Genomic DNA, 20,056 nt, shown 5'->3' with positions numbered 1-20,056 from the left:
TCGTTCTGTTCGTTTCAAGCGTTCAAGCTCACGGTGTGTTCGATGCGTCCGCAGCGCCGTGTTCCGTTTTCCTACTCTGGCGGTGTTGGCTGCTTTTCCACAAAAAGCAGCAGCTCTACTACAGCTGCGTCGCACACAGCCGCGGATTGGATTGGATAAACTTTAATGAAGGTCCTGCAGCACGTGCGTCGGCTCGCAGCGGGCGTCTCCCACGCACGGATCGACAGGAAGTACCTAGAGTTACTGTATGTACTGCCAAAGGTAGCATATACAGCAACGCTAGGAGTACCGTCAAGATTGGGGGCTCAATCCCATCGCTCTTGATCCGTTGTCAAGATTGGAGTCCGGCATGAATTCGAAGGTAGCTGGCCCATGCCGTCGTCCAACTTATCCACGCTGAGGGCGTTGATGAAGGGAAGGGCTGCTTCTCATCGAGAACGAGGAATATGGGTTTATTTACAGTATTTATATCTGTCTAACATGACTGTTTGAGAAAGTACATCAGTCTAACATGACTGCTTGAGAGAGTCTCAGTCCGACATGACTGCTTAAGAAAAGTGTGTCTAGCATCCTCACAACAGCAGTTTTTAAACACTCGGTCCTCCCGCGATACAAGGTGACGCGAACGTTCGTTTAGTCATCGCAAACTAGCCGCCTCTCCGCAGGACGGTTTACACACACACATGCGCACACACACACACGTGTTCACAGTCCGAAACCGACACCACACGAATTTCGTAGAACTCGGAGCCGTTCCGGGTAGCGCGTTGTCTTGCGTCTTGGTCGGTGCGTGGGAAGGAGCCTCCGTCGGCGTTCCCGCGGCCACTCCCCCGCCCGTAGGAGATCAGGTCCGCGTTGTCGTGTTGCTCACAAAGCCTGCTTCGTCGAACTCCTTCAGTCACAACGCATCCTAGCTGAAGCGACGGAGAGTGTAGGATGCGCGCATTGTTACCGACACAAAGTCGACTTAGCCACGCCGTGGCTAGAGATTGGCGGCGGCATTCCAAGATGAGGTTGCCACCGCTGGCGTAACTGGCTGGCAAACTTGCACTGCAGCTGGCCGTTCTTAACAGTACCTGGCGGCCGCTGTGCACTGCTGTTCAGTAGGCGGCAGCAGCGGAGCACGAGCAGACACTTCCACCTCGTGCGGGAATGTCTTGCCTGTATGCAAGAAGAGATGAAAAAATTACAGTCTCTTAATCTCTCCTAAGAAGTGAACGGCGAAGGCCTACTCTTCCTCCTCTTATCATTTGCCTCTTTCTCTTCTTACAAGTCATTTCAGTCATTATTAGTCATTGCTGGTCATTACTAAGCATTGTAGTCATTTCTAATCAATTGTAGTTGTTACAAGTTGTCGTTAGACATATTGGTCATTTCATAGTAATTTTTAGTCATTACTGCTCACTAGTAAGCATTTCTAGTCATCTCTAATCAACTGTGGTCATTACAAGCCGTCGTTAGACATATTCGTCATTATTAGTCATTATTAACCTCTACCAATCTCTATTATAACGTTATCATTCACTGTCACTATCAATAATTTTAATTCTTTAATCTGTCTTTAACCTCTCTTCACATGGCGCGATGACGCTTTGGCGGACAGTCCGGTGGTCAGGTCCGCTGACACAAACTTCACCATCAACCTAGAAAGTCTTTCGCAAAAAAAAAAAAAGTTGGATCGTTAACGTATTCGTAATGTTGCCTGCCGTATACGAGACAAGAGTGTGATCTTTACTAAACCGCTCATGAAACGCCTTCTCTCTGAGTTTGGAGAAGATGGACTTCGTTTCTCGTCCCTGATCTCGTAATCGAAAGTGCTCGCTGCCGCCACCGAGCGGTACGCACTTGTCACAGACCGGCGCCAACCATGTTGTATATATATTTCTTTAGAGTGTGTTTTTCGGGCATCCCGTTCCGAGTCTACGGGAAGAGGCCGCGAGAGAGGGCGGAGAGGACTGCCCAGGGTCGAGGGGCATCTGGAGACGGTCGCCTTTGTGAGCCGCGCAAGCGGCTGTTCTTCGGCGGCCGCTTCGCTGTCCCCTTCGACGGAGTCGGGGCTTGGCCGCGGTGTAAGATTACAAGAGTGTAGCAGGCAGAGCGCACGGTGAAGAAAGTTGTGCGCCCTGTGTCTACTGTTCGGTTGCTTCCGCTGGTCGGGATCGCGGAGACGGCCGGGCCATAAATCGACTGGGCGCATGCTGTCTTCGGTGGCGCCGAGAGAAAAAACGCCTGTAAATAACTGCTGGGCACAGCACTTCTTTGCACCAGCGCCTTCCCGCCGCCAGCTCGTTAGCAGTTCGGTGGGAAGGGGGACAGTCGGTTGGAGACAGGCAGTGAAGAAGGTTGTGTGAGTCCTTGCGGCGTGCGGGGCCGAATTCCTGACGGCGAGGCGCGCGTTTCATCGCACCGGGCCCGCCGCCTTCGAGCCATCGCCGCAACGACTGCCACACGAGCCGTCCCCGTTCTTCGCTGAGCTCCGATATGGTCTGTCCGCCGGCTTGTCCTCTTCTTCTTTCTTCTGTTAACTCCCAATGACTCGCGTGCCTCTAAACTCCTTTGTTTACTGTTGTTGTAACCCTGCCTGATTGTGTGTTCTGGTCGAGTTTCGAATTGTGTGTGCTTTTCGCCAATTTTGTTCGTTCCTACTTTGAGTTCTTTGTTACCTTATTGTCCGTGATCAGTTTTGTGTATGATTAAATGCTTGTTATCCCCCTTAAACGAGTTGCTTCGTGATTGCCGACGCACCGATACACGGGCGTCTTGCTCGGGCTGACCAACCCTGAATAAATAAATGTTGTACAAGGACCTCTCGCTTGTAGGCCGGGGCGAAGCGTAAAGCGAACCCCCTGTGCACCGTCGGCTTGCGCCTGGCAGCCGGATCGGCGAGCGACAAGTGTAGGGTTTTTGTGACAATAATTGGCGTCCGCGACAGGACTTGGTCAGCCGCGTGTCGGTGCTGAGGATACGAAGGAACTCGTGTGAGGGGTCGTGCTAGTGGCAAGAAGTCCACTGTTTCTTTGAGCACGATGGCAGAGGCCGAGTTTGATAAACTCGTTGATCAGGGACGGAGCTTCGGCTTCGAAGGTAAAGAATTGTTTTCTTGGATAGAGCAAGAGAGAGCTAGACGTCGAGAAGAGCGCAATGCAGAACGCACTTGGCGGAGGGAAGAAGCTGAACGCGAAAAGACTATGAGAGAGGAAGAGTCCACCTTAAGAATGGCTCTGCTTGAAAAAGAAAAGGAGGTGCTGTTGCTGAGGCAGCAACTCGGCAGTTCCTCGGAAACGGACTCTAGGTCCGGGTCGGAAGAGAGGGGGGCTATGCCGAGAAACAAAGTGAACCCGCACAAAGTGATGCCTGTGTTCAATGAGCAACGTGATGACCTCGACGCGTATTTGATGCGTTTTGAGCGTGTGGCTCGAGGTCAAGGTTGGCCACGAGACCAGTGGTCCACTGCATTGAGCCTGTGTTTGAGCGGTGAGGCACTGAGCGTTTTCAGCAGGATGTCCGCGCCAGATTGCACGGATTATGATAAGTTAAAGCAAGCATTGATGCTACGTTTTAGAATGACCGAGGAAGGGTTTAGAGAAAAGTTTAAGGGTGCATCCCCTATGAACGGGGAAACGTGCTCCCAGTTTGTTACTCGGCTCACGAATTTCCTTGACCGGTGGGTCGAGCTGTCCAACACCAAGAAGGAATACAATGATCTGTTCGAGCTGATGGTGAAGGACCAGTTCCTTTCAAGCTGCGCGGCACCACTGGAACTCTTCCTAAAAGAGAAAAAAGATGCTACTCTTCACGAAATGATAGAAAGAGCGGAGCATTACGTAGACGCGCATGGATGGCCGAATTTCGCAAGACGTCCAGCTGCGAGGAAAGAGCCGTCAGCTACAACAGATGACGAGCAAAGAGCTGAAAGGAAAGACAGGAGCCAGTCAGCTGTGAAGGCGAGGGATCAGGAAGTGCAGAAATGCTTCCTTTGCTCTCGCACCGGCCATCGAGCCGAAAACTGTCGCGTGGGCAGAGCGGAGCGCAACAACCAAGCTCTTAAATGTTTCAAGTGTGGAAAAAGCGGCCACACTAGTTGGAAGTGTTGGCAGAAGGATCCAAACAAGCCAAAAGGCGCGGCCGAAGAATCAGCGTCGTTGTGCATTGAGAACGGTTACATTGAGCTGAAGAATGGGGAAAAGGTCCCCGTCGTTGGCGCGGGCCTCACAGATGAGCCCGTAAATGTCAATGAGAAACTTCCAGTAGTCACCGGGGTGGTTGGTAACCAAAGGGTTCAGGTGCTTAGAGACACAGGGTGCAACACAGTGATAGTAAGGAGGGGTCTGGTCAAGGATGGTGATCTCATAGGATCCAACTCTCCCGTGTACCTCCTCGATCGGTCGGTTCTCCTGCTTCCAGAGGCTTGGATCAGCGTGAACACACCTTATTTCAAGGGCCGCCTTCGGGCGAAGTGTATGAAGGATCCCCTTTATGACCTGGTACTCGGCAACGTTGAAGGAGTTAGAAATGCCGCCGATCCGGATCTCGACTGGAGATTGGAGACGATGGCCGCGACTGTGCCCTCCTCGAAAGAAGTACAACCCACAAGGGGTATTAGCGCTGAGCAGGGGTGCGACACTGCTGGAAACGAGCGCTCGGCTGTCGCAGACCCGTATGGTGACCAGGCATACGCCGTAGTGACGAGATCGCAAGCTCGTGAGAAAAGACCGTTAAGGAGATTTCGGGTGTCGGAGAATTCAGATAACGTAAGCCGGCAAGACCTAATCAAGGCGCAGACTATAGGAGTCGGATAGACTAATTCGCGGAGGCGTGTTGTTATCACTGTATAATGATGTTTGTTTTTCTCAACGTCAGGGCTTCTATGTATCCATGCCACTGACGACCTCATGCAGTGTTCTGTATTATGTTTGTCCATGTGTTCTGTATGGAGGCATTAGGCTTAGCTTTGTGTAGCTATAATGTAATACGATGTGGTTGCTGTCTTTGTGCCGTGCGACATCATGTGCTATCTTAGTATGGACAATACTGTGGACTTCGCGAGTGCAGTGGGTGCGCGTCAGCAGACAGTGCCAGAGAACTGACAGTGCCCATGAGACTGGGTCCAGATCCTCATGCCATTGGGATTGGACTATCTTTTTTTTTTTGGACAATGCAACTGTGAAGTGTGCATATCCACCTGTGCGTCCGTAGATTCTACGCTACTTTTGAGAGTGCATTCCTGCTCTGACGTTCGACGCTCACAGGTTTCTTGTTTTTATTGTGTGTGATTTGTCGCTGGTCTGTGGCTAGCAAAATATTACGCTGTAATATTCTTGAGCGGGGAGCAGTGTCACAGACCGGCGCCAACCATGTTGTATATATATTTCTTTAGAGTGTGTTTTTCGGGCATCCCGTTCCGAGTCTACGGGAAGAGGCCGCGAGAGAGGGCGGAGAGGACTGCCCAGGGTCGAGGGGCATCTGGAGACGGTCGCCTTTGTGAGCCGCGCAAGCGGCTGTTCTTCGGCGGCCGCTTCGCTGTCCCCTTCGACGGAGTCGGGGCTTGGCCGCGGTGTAAGATTACAAGAGTGTAGCAGGCAGAGCGCACGGTGAAGAAAGTTGTGCGCCCTGTGTCTACTGTTCGGTTGCTTCCGCTGGTCGGGATCGCGGAGACGGCCGGGCCATAAATCGACTGGGCGCATGCTGTCTTCGGTGGCGCCGAGAGAAAAAACGCCTGTAAATAACTGCTGGGCACAGCACTTCTTTGCACCAGCGCCTTCCCGCCGCCAGCTCGTTAGCAGTTCGGTGGGAAGGGGGACAGTCGGTTGGAGACAGGCAGTGAAGAAGGTTGTGTGAGTCCTTGCGGCGTGCGGGGCCGAATTCCTGACGGCGAGGCGCGCGTTTCATCGCACCGGGCCCGCCGCCTTCGAGCCATCGCCGCAACGACTGCCACACGAGCCGTCCCCGTTCTTCGCTGAGCTCCGATATGGTCTGTCCGCCGGCTTGTCCTCTTCTTCTTTCTTCTGTTAACTCCCAATGACTCGCGTGCCTCTAAACTCCTTTGTTTACTGTTGTTGTAACCCTGCCTGATTGTGTGTTCTGGTCGAGTTTCGAATTGTGTGTGCTTTTCGCCAATTTTGTTCGTTCCTACTTTGAGTTCTTTGTTACCTTATTGTCCGTGATCAGTTTTGTGTATGATTAAATGCTTGTTATCCCCCTTAAACGAGTTGCTTCGTGATTGCCGACGCACCGATACACGGGCGTCTTGCTCGGGCTGACCAACCCTGAATAAATAAATGTTGTACAAGGACCTCTCGCTTGTAGGCCGGGGCGAAGCGTAAAGCGAACCCCCTGTGCACCGTCGGCTTGCGCCTGGCAGCCGGATCGGCGAGCGACAAGTGTAGGGTTTTTGTGACAGCACTGTATATTCCCGGAATCTGTCCGCCGCGCTACCCCGAATATTTGTCACATCGGAGCGCCCAGCGTTCTCTTTTTTCCTTTCCTCTCTTCATAAAGGTCCCGCGTGGGCGATGGAATCCGTGGAAGTGCTTTTTCTCCTTGCTTTTCGGAACTACCGTCAAGTGTGTTCCAATACTCGCGAGAACTATTCTCCATCTAGCCGACACCGTCCAGTCAGAAAAAGAAAGCTCAGGATCGCGTCAGTGAACCAGAACAGAAAACGAAAACGGTGCCTTCATTCGGCCATTTCTCGATTATGGCTCGACGCCCGCCGAATGGACGTTTTCTTCCCGGAAGTGTTAGTATAGCGCGCAGCGGGCGAACCCTCGTCCCTTTGGAACAGGCAACCGATTCTGCGTTTCTTGTAAGCGATGTTAGCCTGCAGTGGAGCTGCAGTACGAGCTGCAACACGGTGCCACTGATTGAAGGGGGAAGACTGCACCGGGGTGGCGCCGACGTACAAAAAAAAAAAAAAAAAACGGGAACGAAACACTTTTCAAATTGCTGCTGTACGTTCATTAAACCAGTTTATCACGTGTCGGAGCCGCCGTGCACCGTCGACGTTGCGTATAGATTCGTTTGATTATAGGCATCGTATGCACTTCTCAGAAACGGGGGAAGCCCTACGTAATTTCTTCGCATTCCTCTCCCGATCGTTCGAGCTATCCGGTCACTCTGAGTCGGCGAGGCTCTGACCCGGGTGCACTGTTCTCCAAAAACCCCGGCTGATTCAGCGGAGATTGCTACGAAGGCCGCCAAGGAGGAGTGAAGCGAGTTGGATGGCCGACGCCTCCTTGGCACGGTGCCCGCTGTGTATCAGACGACTCCTGGAACGCGTTTACGAGATGGTGCAACCGTAGCGAGCGTGAATAGTTACGCGGAAGAAGGGTCTGATCTCGTTAACGAACGTAAATAGTTACACAGTACTAGTTGACGTTGGAGATGGGAGCAGTATAGCGATGACGATGTGTACAGCCGTGCAACCCCTCTTTCCTCCTCATCGCCTACTTCGCCGCTTGGCTCGAGTCCAGAATTTCGAAGAAGCCGTAACGTAGCGTTGCGAAGTAATAACCGTACTACATGGACACACATACAAAAAGGGAGGCGGGGTGGGGGGGGGGGGGGGTATGAAGCAGCTAGACACGCTGCGTTGCCGCGTCAGTGCCGTTCTGCTGCCGAGCACGAGGTCGTGCGTTCGACTCCCGCTCTCGACGACTGCACGCCTGTTGGTGCGAAATCCTCGATAAATAGGGTAGCTTGTGCCCCAACTAAAACACTGCAACAGACGCACGGGCATTGTAGGCGTTTCTGCGTTTTGTGGGCGTTAAGTGAGTTTTTTTTTTCTTTTTGATCGTAATTGAAGGCAGTTCATTTTAGTTACTGCCGCCCACGAAATAGTTAATGTATTTACGCGTGACTGTTCAGTCGTTTAGACATTCAGCGTGTAGAATGACTGTGCGTGTGACATGAACCGTCTTCCACCGGAGTACGAAGAAGGTGCGCGCTCATATGCTGCCTCAGTTTGCTTGATCACACAACTGTAGAAAACCGGATAAGAAATTAACTTGCGCATTTTTCTACTTTACGCACGTATTATTACGAAAATGAAGGAATTGCATATGAAATAAAAAGAAGTTATACACTGATAGTGATTTGTGCGCTGCTGAACATCTACACTAATAAATCAACGAAAGAAAAATTACATAGCCTACCCAATAGTATTTAGCAGACTTGTTTTTAACCCGCAATTCTCCAAATCGCTCTCCCCCCCCCCCCCCCCCCCAAGCGACTCTGCATACTCAAAGCTTGATGACCCCCCTTGTACGCTTTGTGCCCCGAGCGTAGCGGCCGCCTAGGTGTGCAGCTGGCGCGGCGCCCACGTCGTCGATGCACATATTTGTTTGACGAAGTCCCAACGTAACGGCGAGGAGGCGGCTGCGAGGGTGAGAACGTTGACCGTCTACGCGCCGCACGAATGAATGACCACCGGTCGCCTGTTTGCGAAGGAAGCGAAGGTGGTGGTGGCGGGGCGCCCGACGTTCGAAGGTAGCGCACGCATTTAAGCGGCACGGCGGACAAGTCGTTTGTTGTTCGGCGATGACGGTGTTGCGTGTGGCTTGGATACTTTCTTTATTTTCTTTTCGCTCGTTTTACGTCACCGTCGCTTTTGACCGCCATAGAGCACCTGCCTTCGGGACGGCTCTGGCGGGCTCGCTCGTAATGCGTGCTCGAGGGTTTTTCCGTTGAAACGTTCCCCCCGCTTGGGGTGCCGCGCTTCTCATTTCGCGCATTTATATTCTCGACGCTGTCGTCCGTCGTCAGCGTGGCTGGCTTTTAGGAGAGACGCTGATGCGGCGGTGGCGGGCTGCTGTCTCTGTACTCCCGAGTTGGGTGCAGTGAAGCCGAAGCCGCGGGTCCCGTCTGCCGACCCAGCAACTGAGCAAGCGCAACCATATATGTAGGGCTAGTTGGTTACGGATACGTGGCTGTAAGCGTCGCAAAAGTGACGGGAACGTGAGGTTCTCGAAAACTTAAGTGAACTGCTTCACCTATTTGTTCGAGTACCTTCCAGTTTGTACGCTGTAAAATAAGGGAAATAAGTTCATTTGTCGTTCATCCTAAAGCTACCAAGTGACCTTAGTAAGAAAATAAAGAAGTGTCATCAATATCGTTCATTGACACTGGGCCACCAGAAGTGGAGTTTCTTGAGAACGCGTGCGTCCCATTAATATGTCAATTCAAACCTTGATTTAGGCGAGTTATTTCATACTTGATGATAAAAACAGCGTGACAGTGGTGAGGCGGAATACGCGTACACAGTACGGCGGTAATTCTGCGTTAATGTATGCGATTGCTTGCGCATTTACGCGTGACTTCGGACGTACTGGATTATGCTCTCTCTCTCTCTCTCTCTTTCTCTCTCTCTCTCTCTCTCTCTCTCCAAACTGTTTTTCATCTTGCCGTTGCATATTTTTACCTGTAAATGTGTGTTCACCCATTCGTTTTCTTATGTGATGTCATCACGTGGTGCGATCCCCTTGCAACGGGGAGATAGATTTTCACCCTAGAGTGAATCTCTTTAGACTGGTCGTCATTTACTAAGCCTTCTTTGGGGAAGGGGAAGAGCTCGCCCATCGTCCTTCACTAATCCCGATCCTTCCGTCCCAGCGGTCCCCAGTACAGGCAGATTAGCGGGGGTCAGTGGGCGATTCCTACTTTAGGTTATCGTTCCTTCGTGGGCCTCGGTCCTACTGCACGGAGTTTCTGAGCGTCGTCCTCCCCAGCCTTGGCTTGTGTTGCAGGGGCGGCGGTTCGGCTAAAAAGCTACGCTGACCTTGGTCGGGGCCGCTGGCTTCTTTTGCCTCTTCACCGTTTGCCGCGGCTGGCGCTGGGAAGGCGGTTTCCATTCATGGTCGTCTCGCGGTGTGTGAAACGTTCCCTTCGCGGTGTACGCAGAAAAAAAAAAGAAATATCGAAGCGAGGAGAAAAGCTGGGAGGGAGCGGTACAGGCGTCGAACTTGAGAAAGTCGCGCTGTTTGCGTTATCTCTCAATCGGCCACAGTGAAAGCGGCGCGTAAACGTGGAGCCCGATACGAGGAACACGCAGGCCTCGTCGCATGAAGGGAATTCCTTCGTTGTGACGGCGAGAGAAGTTGGGTTGGTGTGGTATGTTAGTTGCGAGGAAAGTAAGCGAGGTCTAAGCTCGTAAATCGTGCAGAATTTGACCAGCCGTGCACTGTTTACCGTGGCGTGCTTCACTATTTGTAATGATAATAATGAAGCGTCCGATAAAAATGAATATTTTCCTTTGGTGTGGAATTAAGCGCCCGCGGTTGGATGACAATATTTAAGTAAAAAAAAAGACATCGCGGCTCATGACTGGCCTTTATTTTAAAGCCTTGTAAATGTAATCACGAATATCGTTACCTTTCTCAAAGACAGGTAATTTCCGAAAAATCTGTATAATCTGGTCGCTTTATTGCATTGACTCGCCATGTTCTACTTAAAGGGACACTGAAGGCAAATGTTAAGTCAAGCTAAAGTGGTAGATTAGTGCTTGAGAATCTAAGGCGTCAATATTCCCGCGAACAGGGCCTTCACAGGCCCTGTTCAGGTAAATGCAGGACATGATTACACTCCCCAGGGACATTGAAGCACTTGCCTGATGACGAAAGGAATCCTCAGTTAAAGTCTGTCACTTCGCTGTCGCATTAACGTTTTTGCTCGTTGCAAAAACGTTATTGCCTTGTATTATACTGTACATGCTGTTTATCCAATTCTGTTTCGTTGTTAGAAGAAAGAACTAATTGAAATTACCCTTGACAACGACGTGGGCGGTCGAAAGGTTTCGTTTTCGCTCGACTCTGCTGCGCCCCCGCTTTCGCGTTTCAGCAGTTTCGTTATGACGTAGTGCTGTGCTTGTGTTTGCTTACTCGCGAAACTCGCTCAAATTCCAAGTAGCAGAGAATTCAACTTCCATGCTATGGTCGCGGGATGCCCGAACGGTCTACGCCACTTCATCAAAAAAAGCAGCCGCAGCGGCGTATCCGCCGATCTGTCTTGGCTCGGTGCCGCCGTCTGTCGGGCGCCGTTTGAGGCAGCAGACGGTGGTGGCGGTGTATGCAATGTCACCACTCTAGCCGCCATAACCACTCCCCTGGTTGGGTGGCGGGAGATTTGAATTTTGAAAAAGGTATTCGCACCCTTCAGATGCTATTTTCTCGTAAACTAAGTCCTTTCTTGGCACGAAACAAGGGTTGAGAGGTTTCTGGACTGATATTTAAACAGTCCACGTGGACTTATTATTTGCCTCTAGTGTCCCTTTAACTGCTAGAGTAAACCGTTGGCGGCGACGCATTTGTTAAGACTTTTTCATAATTTTCTATCGACAAACGCACTCACGCAACACACGGTAAACAAAAAAAAAAATTGGAACGCATTGTAGTTAGACAAAGCCTCACGAGATGTCGTTACTAGCTTTGCTCCGGAGATAGAGGGGCTTCACGCTCCAGTAACTGGGCAATCAGTAGACGGCGGAAAGCTTACGGATTACAGAAGCCGTGGATGGAATTAGCGAAGCTAGTAGCAAAATCTCGTGACGCTTTGCCCAACTACAATGCGTTTGAAATATATTTTTTTTTGCGTGTGTATTTTTTTTTTTTTGCAGCAGTGCTTTCGTCGAAGTAAAATCATAAACGGAGTGTACGTTGCCGAATACGTCGCTGCCAACGCTGTAAGTGGTTAACCCTTAACGCAGTTACGTGGAACACGGCAGGTCGCTGTACATAACGGCTTTGTGTGCCCTCTTGTTAAAAGGGGTTCGTTAAGCTCAGCGTTGTTGCTGTAGCCCGGTATTAGGCAAATGGTAATACGTTTATAGACGAGCTAAAACTCTCTCTCGTCGAATCTTGCCTTTTGTGTCGTTCCTAGTCCTTCACTCACCGCGGTGTCGCACGGGTTTGACTCGCGCAGGTGAGCGGTTTCCATGGAGATGTCGGTGACGGCCAACCCCGCGGACCCCGAAGCCCCCGCCGACAAGACCGACCAGGAGCTGCTCAGGAACTGCAGCGGCGCCGAGGCGCTCACCGATGGCTCCTCGCTGCAGGACAGCCTCACCAAGAAGTCGCACCGGTCGGTCGCCTCGCTCCTGGTGGTCTTCCTCAACGCCCTGGTGCCGGCCAGGACCCTGGTCGAGCTCGCCACCGAGGTTCTGCTGGCCGCTCTCGCCGTCTACGTCATCCTCTCCATATCCGGGGCTTTCCAGGTGAGGGAACACGAACGAGCCAGGCGAACTGTTCGCCGCGGCCACCTTTCTTCAAAGGAAACTGGATGAGTTCTAAGTTTATTTGTTTCTAGTACGGATACAGGAGAAAGGGCAAAAGCTTGCTAGGCCTGACAAAAGGCTCCTGTTCGCGCTGAGCGATGTAGTGCGTGGTTTTGAGTACGCACAACTCGCATTGAGCGAACAGAATGAAACAGCGCAACGTCAATATAATAATAGTCGTAGTAGTAAAGTTTATTTACCATAGGGGTTGATGTGGGAGGTAGAGAAGTAGCTGTATAAAAAACAATCCTAAATGAACTCCAATGAGATAATCGGTTTAACGAGAAAATGTTCATTCAGAAATATATTTTCATTAATTTTGCACTAAACGGCACATTGCTTTCTAAAATGCGCGAAGGTTCAACACTGCAGCTTCGTAATGTTTCAAAGCACCCGAATAATGGGAAAATGCGAAATCGCTGACGTTGAACTAAGATCGGCGCCGCGGCCTCCATGTCCAAGCATTAAGAAAAAGAAACAAGGCAGCAAAATTTGTTAAAACTAAGCCTGGCCTCCATCTCGTCGTAATCAGCCTTTCCTCCCTAAAGACCGGATTCTCGTTAGTGCACCTTAAGACCCTTGTACAACACTGTGTTTTGCATGGCTGAGTGTGTAGCGTGTTTAATAACTGCCTTTCCTTTGCCCTCGAAATGGCGGCGCAGGTGGGCTCCAGTCCCGGCATGTGGCGTCCCGCGTTCCGCTGCGACGATCCGAGCCTGCAGTCTCCGTTCCAGTCCGAGAGCGTTCGCACCCGCGACCTCGTCATCTTCGTGGTCACCGTGCCGCTGGTCTTGCTGCTCGTGTTGGAGTTCCGCCGTACCGGCGCCCCGCTGCGCGACCGCTTCTTCTGGAGCGGGCGCCTGCTGCGGCGTTACCTGGTGGGCCTCCTGTTGGTGACCACGGTGACGCAGCTGCTGAAGGACGCCGTCGCCGAGAAGCGCCCCTACTTCCTGGACGCCTGCAAGCCTGTCTTCCGGAACCAGCGCAATGCCACCCTCCTTTGCCAGGGTGTGTGTGTGTTTGCATAGGACTTGCCGGCAGATATATACGTACGCGCACACACAATCGGCTCCCGTTCTCAAAACTCGGTTAATTCGATTTTTCGCTTAATTCGAACGCACTGGAATGTTCGGCTCGAACGCGAAAGCGCGCCTTAAAGGGGCACTAAAGAGAATACACTAAGTTGATTTAGACTGATGTATTCCTTAAAAACTAATTTTTCGTTAATTTTGCGGTAAGAAATTTATTTACTAGAAGGAGGTGACTATGCACCATGTTAGCCCAGTGGCTATGTCGCTGCGCTGCTCAGCACACGGCTGCAAGTTTGATCGAGGCTTCGGCAGCCGCACTTCGATGAGGGCAAAATGCAAGAACGCTTCTGTGCTTAGATTTAGGTGTACGGCAAGGAGCATTGGGTGGTCAAAGTTACTCTGCAGCTCTACACTACGGAAGGCTACATAATGAGATCGTTGACAACCTCAGGATGTCATTTTAATTTTACAATATAATGAAGGCCAAGCTCCTCCCCCACCGTTTTTTCTCCAATTTTCAACAAAAACCCAATGGTAGTATATGACTTCAAAGTGTAGTGTTTTCTCATATTTGGGCCGTTGTTGTGCAGTAACAGCTCTCCAAACTTGCCAAGTTGATTTGCGGACTATACATTGTCCTTACCTATATAACGTGAACAAGGCTCGAGCAGCTACTGCAAACATCCATCGTGCCATGTTCGAGAACCTCATGATGGTGGCGCCGCCCGTCTTTAATGTTTTTGGATTTCTGGTATACCAAGCCTCCTCTTGTGGTAATAGCAGTGTTTTCGTATTATAGAAGAGTAATTTACTAATACAGCATAATTTATCTTTCTCTTTAATGTGTCTTTAATGTTGAACATAGTACATAGAGGGGTATGAGAAGTACGGGACGGTTGCAAACTTCTATCCTTTTCATCTATACTTACATTGTGGCAGTTCATGTACAAACCATCCCAACAGCGCATACAGTTTAATTTTATTTACTAGTTAATACATTGCTAGAATCTTCTTGTATTTCACCTGCTCATTGTTCTCACCTATGACGAGACTGGCAAGCAAAATTGTTATGGAGTGCTGAACAAGTATTGGAACTCTCTTGGTAGTGCTAACAAAGGATCTACAAAAATTCTGACGGTGCTAAAGGAGGAAAAGATCAATAAATGGGGTTTGGCATTATTTTCAAACATACAGGCAGTTAACTTCTCCTTGCACTGATGCGAGTCTTTTTCTAGCTGTGCCAGGCATTTTTGTTCTAATGGAAGGGAGCATTATAAAATTAAATGTACATTAAATTTAATCAATAGATGGATGTTTATGTTCATGATCAATGAGAGTGAAATTCCCTCTGGCATTTCTGCTAAAATGCTGGGGAGAGTTGGTTTTGCAACATGTGCTGATGTACATATATGAAGCGGGATTTGTTCTACTTGCTTCAGCTGTACCTGCTATAATATTGTATCCGCTGCCACGCCGTGTACCTTAGCCTTTGTCAAGCTGATATGGCAGCTTTTTACCCAGGAGTCCCTCTAATGTAATGGAATGACACTGCTTTACTGATGGTGACACTGCTTTACATGGTGAACCCCAGGCAGTTCGATGAAGGCTGGAGCATTGTCTCACAAGAGCAGTTTCCAAGTGATTGCAATGCTTCTGTTCTGCCACAGGACTGCTATGAAAAGAGTCAACTTTAGTATAATTTGCAAAGTCTGTTTCTCTATGTACCTTGAGTTCTTTGCTTGGTAGATGGCTTGACTGATTGTGAATATGAAAAAAAATGCAAGCATTTCTTGAGTGTTTGCTTCTGTGCTTCACTAGAGTTATGCTTTACATGCTTTTAAAATTGGTGGCCACAAATGAAAACTTCTATCATTTTGTCATTTGCCATTGATGTGTTCACAGCACAAATTCCTCCTGCAAGTTTTGTCAGATCATATAGGTAATACCTTGTAGCATTCATGAGCTTTCTAACTTTTTCTTGGCTCAATCTTGGTGCTGCAGCTTGGCCAATAGGACTGTCAAATTGATGAATCTATCATAAGAACATATATGAGAAGTACCTCAAAACGTTGTTTCTTACCTGCATGAATTGGCCCGCTGTTCCCCTTCCTGGATCTCCAAGCAGCTTCACTGGTTGCCGTTCTTCCAACTGTGACAACGGCTTCACCACTCATTACGGACTACGTCTGCAGCGGGCCTCCAAAAGATGTGGTGCGGGCCTTTGACTCTTTCCCATCGGGACACACGAGTGTCAGTTGTTACGTCGGATTCTACCTTGTTGGATATCTTGTGTGGAGGGGGGATTCAGTGGCCCCGTCAGCAGCCCGCGTGCTTCTCGTGGCCTTGCTAATTGCTTCAGCCGTAGCTGTGTCCCTGTCCAGGATTGTGGAGCGAATGCATTTTTGGTGGGATGTCGGTGTAGGTGGGGCATTGGGTCTTGTCGGGGCTGTAGTGTTTATCTTGTGGCCCTTTTCCTGATGCTTGTTTCAGCACGATCCGAAGAAAGGGTCGTCCAGTGATTTATCAAGTTGCGACTTGTGAGCAGCTGCATTTGGTTCAGGTTCTCGCCATTCTGCAAGTTATGGCTGAGACTGACACGACACTGTTTATTTGCCATTGTTATTGTTTTCCGAGTTCGTCTCTTCCATGCAATTGGGGCACCCCCATTGCCAATATGCCATTGTTTTCACAGTGAATCTGTTTGGCATTGTGCATAGCATGAAGCTGACAAATGTTTTCATATGTGCTTCAATAGAATCATTGAGTCAACAGATGCTTTGGATTCTTTGGTAACTATCAGAGGCACATTAGACATCAGGAGTGTTTGAGTATAATTTGTTGTCATCAATTTCTGCTTGTGTACTACTAGTATGGAGGAGAAAAGGGCACATTTGTTTGCCGTATCATTTCTTGATCTGCTGTTGCAGCCTGTGTGACGGGAAAATGTTGAGAAAAGTTGTTCCTTTCACAGATAGGCTTCGTATTTAAATTGTTTGAAATGTTAGTGATGTAGCAGTTTCAACTATTTCTCGATACAGATCGTGTTTGCAGCATAAATGGGATCTAGCATTCGCCTATAAAGCTTAATGCCTGAACGAAACTTTTACAAGGTTATAGAAGGGGCATTACTAACTAGAAATAGTTACGCAATTATTACTGTGCCCAAAATTTTTATTCGAAGTACAAATGAACCTTTTCACTGGAATTTTTTTTCTGTGCCTCGCAGTGAATATTGGTTGTGATGGAAATTTCGACGCATTTTTTTCTGCACATTTACATGCATTTAAGGTTAACATTTCTATGGCTTTTGGAGGAACACAATGCTCATTATACTTGTTCTCAGCTGAGGGCAACACATGAAAAGAAAGTTCGCTAAGAGCAATATTTTATATAGATTGCGCCATATATTCATACATCCTCCTGTTGACATTTATAGGGGCCAAAAGATGTGGCAGCCAGTTGGCAAAGGTCACACCTATAGGAAGAGGCATGATGTACATTTTACAAGTGGGAGTTCTTGGCTTTTCATGGACTCTATATGCCTAATTCACTTTTTCATAAGCCTTTCATAAAGCCAGTTATCAGCGGCCTTGACTATTCAGAGCTTGAACCAGACCTACTGGGCTATGAGCTGCCATTCTACTCCGAAACTGAACTTTGCTGTGATGAATAAGTCATTCTCTTTGCCTTGAGCATTCCTATATATTTCAGAGTTTAATGTATTGTCTGTTATGCCGCTTGTAGATGTCATTGTGGCTTTTATGAAAACACGTGTTTGAAGTGCCAAATTATGCAGTTGTTGGTGTTTATGCAGCCTTTATATTACATGTTCTAGTCTTACCTGTGCAAGTATAAATGAACTAGAATTGTTGCGCAACTGATATATTGTATAGCACTGTACATGGTAGCTACCTTTTCAAAGAAATATTTAGCATGCTTGATGCAGCTGTCTAGAAGCCGTACACTTTTAGAGTTGCTCTTGTTCTACATTTTTGCAAATGCTCATGTACGGCACCTTCAATGTTTTGCAAGCTTTTAGCAAGAAATACTTTTTTTCTATTGCATAATACTTGTCAATTATGTTACCTAACACAGAGAATTCATTTGTTCCATATAACTTTGTTGCCTTTTCATGTACGCTTGTATAAGATCAATAATTTTAGCCAAAGAATTTTGGTTTACAAAGGATGTTTCATAAATATGCAAGAAAGCTTTTTTTTTTTGAGTAAGCAAAGATGAAAACTACATTTTGCAGAGATTTGGATTTTGCCTTAACAATTGATGACTAGCATAAGAATCTTGTACATCAACATGTTCATATGGGGCCAATCAATCGTGAGCTCAACCTATTGACTCTACCTTCCCAAACTTTACCATTCTTCAGCATAGCAAGTTTATGTAGATTGCAAAAGTTAAAACAGCTATTCTACCTGGAAAAAAAAAAAGTTGAGGGATGTGTTCTGCTGTACTTGTTTCTTATATACATACTATATATGCAAAAAAAAATTGATTATATGCATTCTTACATGCCTACTCAACAGCACCCAAGGTGCCTATCATTCAAGTCAATCATTGCATTTGTTCTTGGCTGCTGTGGGCACATAAGACCTACCATGCTGGGATACACTACATCACCATGCCTTTTTCTCGTGAATTGCAGCATGCAAAGGGCAGATTCCGCACCCATCTTGGATCTGAGTGTGCCTGTGTTCATGTGCAGTCATTGTGTTAGTCAACAGAATATTTTATTTACATAAATGTGCAGTGTTTCTCGTGCCTGTCCTTTCGTATAGCAGGTGTGTATTTTCTATTAAAAAAAACTGACTACCAAATGTAACATTGTTTTTCATATTGCTACCTAGTCAATAAACACGTTTTGGTGTTACCCAAAAGTGTCCTAGCTTATTGATCCAGCCCGTCACCGTGATCTGCTGTGCATGTCATCCGAGTGGAATGGTAAAGCGTTCTGAAGTTCTCACTCTCAATCAACATATAACAGTCTAGTACACTGGCTACGTACCAAGGCAAGCTAGTGCATGCAAGAATATTTCTTGGAAGTAAGGAGTTGGCCACTTGTTTAGCGTAGTCCAGCGGACTTGTGGTGGTATTGGCAGAACTACAAAATATTACCATTATTATGTAACCGACCATGGCTTTGTGCACTGGGCTCAGTATTGAGGCAAAGGCCATTGACGCATCTAAAGGAAGACCTGGCTAAATTCTGCGACCATAGCAAGGCTCGGAGTGAACCTTGTGCGTTGCAAACCGTGAGCCCATAATTGGCACCCAGCAAAGAGTGCTTGCTAGCATGTTGCATATATACTGTTTCCTATTAATGCATCGGAACAATATAAAGCTTGAGTAATCGGCGAACTACAACTAAAACACTACCAGACTAGTTCACAGGAATACGGAGGCTTGAAGTCATGGGCAGTGGTCAAACAAGAAATGTTGTCGAGGCCAATCTCTATGGTTTCTTAAACAGTAAAACTAAGTTGGTTCAGGTGCCCACCGAAAAGTGAGGCGGACAAATTTTAGCTTGTCCGTAAAACCAGGTGCATAATACAAGAGGCGCAGACGTGAGTTACAGTAGTGGCATTGTCCAATTGCTAGTTGCACTAGAGCGTACCACGGCCAGACTGGAGAGTGCGCGCGCATACTCCAGTCCGGCCATGAGGGTACAAAGTTACTGCGATGACGGGCCATGCTCTGTGTGGCTGCTTACGACAAGCTGTCGTCGGCAGCAGCATAATACGAAACTATAGCGGCATTTTATTTGTGTTTTCTGTTGAAACGACAAGAGCATGAAAAAGAAGCCTTTTGCGCTTCGTGGTTAAGATGACCGCCGCCAACGCTGCTGCGGCTGTCCACGTTTTCGCAAAGCGCTTGTATACAGACAAATTGAAATTCGTTACTATGCCCACAACGTTTCTTCTTGCCCTAATGGAAGCAATTCCACGAACTAAGTGGCCGGTTCCATGGAGTTTTCGTCGAACATTGCAAGAGCAGCTGTGAAAGGGGTGATGCCGTGCGGGCATTGCGGGACGCCTCCGCTCCTTGCCCATGTCTCGGTAGGGACATAAATTTGTCTGATCTTCGTGTTTCTGGCTTAAGGGGCCCTTGTGATGTTGTTGCGAATTATCTTTTAAGTTTATCTTTTAAGTTTTGGTGAGTTAGTAGTCATAAATGGTATTTTTTAATCTTCTTCGCTAACTTCACACTAGTTTCTATCTTGCTATCCTGTAGCCACTTCCATAAAAACAAAATCGATTGCTTGGGTGACTTGTAGATGGGGCACGAACATGAAAAAGGTATCAGATCATGCCCTTCCATGCCGAGAACACGCAGCAATAGTAAGCAGCTAAGTACATTGTAAAGAAAGTATAATTAGCTCGAAACACTCAGGGCTAACAGAGTATGCTATATTACACTAACGCCATCTGCCGTGTATGCTCCAACTTACACGTGCGTGTGGGGTATCCCGGATGTTCCCGCATTCCCCACGCTTTCGCTGAGCGCGTCAAGTTTGCGTGCTTTTGAAGATCTTCTTTAATGGCTACAGACGGCTTTGGCATACCTAGGATATATCTTGTAACCACTTCAAAAAAAAAATATATACGGTCAATGCTACAGAATACAAGGTCGACATAGTTGTGCGTGACATAAGATACGACATGAGCTGAAATAAACATGCAAAAAACACAACAGAGTGATATAATCAACATTTATTCATCGAATCACTTGAACCACCGTGTACGTC

General features: G+C 48.2%; 1 protein-coding gene across 3 annotated transcripts in view; it reads left to right on the top strand.

Moving 5' to 3' along the window:
• LOC135896315 (phospholipid phosphatase homolog 1.2 homolog) overlaps window positions 1-18,188 on the top strand; it is a 63,692-nt gene extending 45,504 nt beyond the window's left edge. For all 3 annotated transcript variants that reach the window (XM_065424679.1, XM_065424680.2, XM_065424678.2), the window contains exons 2-4: window positions 11,914-12,205; window positions 12,928-13,273; window positions 15,422-18,188. In XM_065424679.1, coding sequence (XP_065280751.1) covers window positions 11,927-12,205; window positions 12,928-13,273; window positions 15,422-15,774 — 978 coding nt within the window. In that variant the 5' untranslated portion in view covers window positions 11,914-11,926 and the 3' untranslated portion in view covers window positions 15,775-18,188. The remainder of the gene's footprint in view (window positions 1-11,913; window positions 12,206-12,927; window positions 13,274-15,421) is intronic.
• Window positions 18,189-20,056: the final 1,868 nt, after the last annotated feature.

This window comes from Dermacentor albipictus, chromosome 6 (genome assembly GCF_038994185.2).
Source record: "Dermacentor albipictus isolate Rhodes 1998 colony chromosome 6, USDA_Dalb.pri_finalv2, whole genome shotgun sequence".
NCBI classification, from domain to species: domain Eukaryota; kingdom Metazoa; phylum Arthropoda; class Arachnida; order Ixodida; family Ixodidae; genus Dermacentor; species Dermacentor albipictus.
This window is presented reverse-complemented; position numbering and strand designations above follow the sequence as displayed.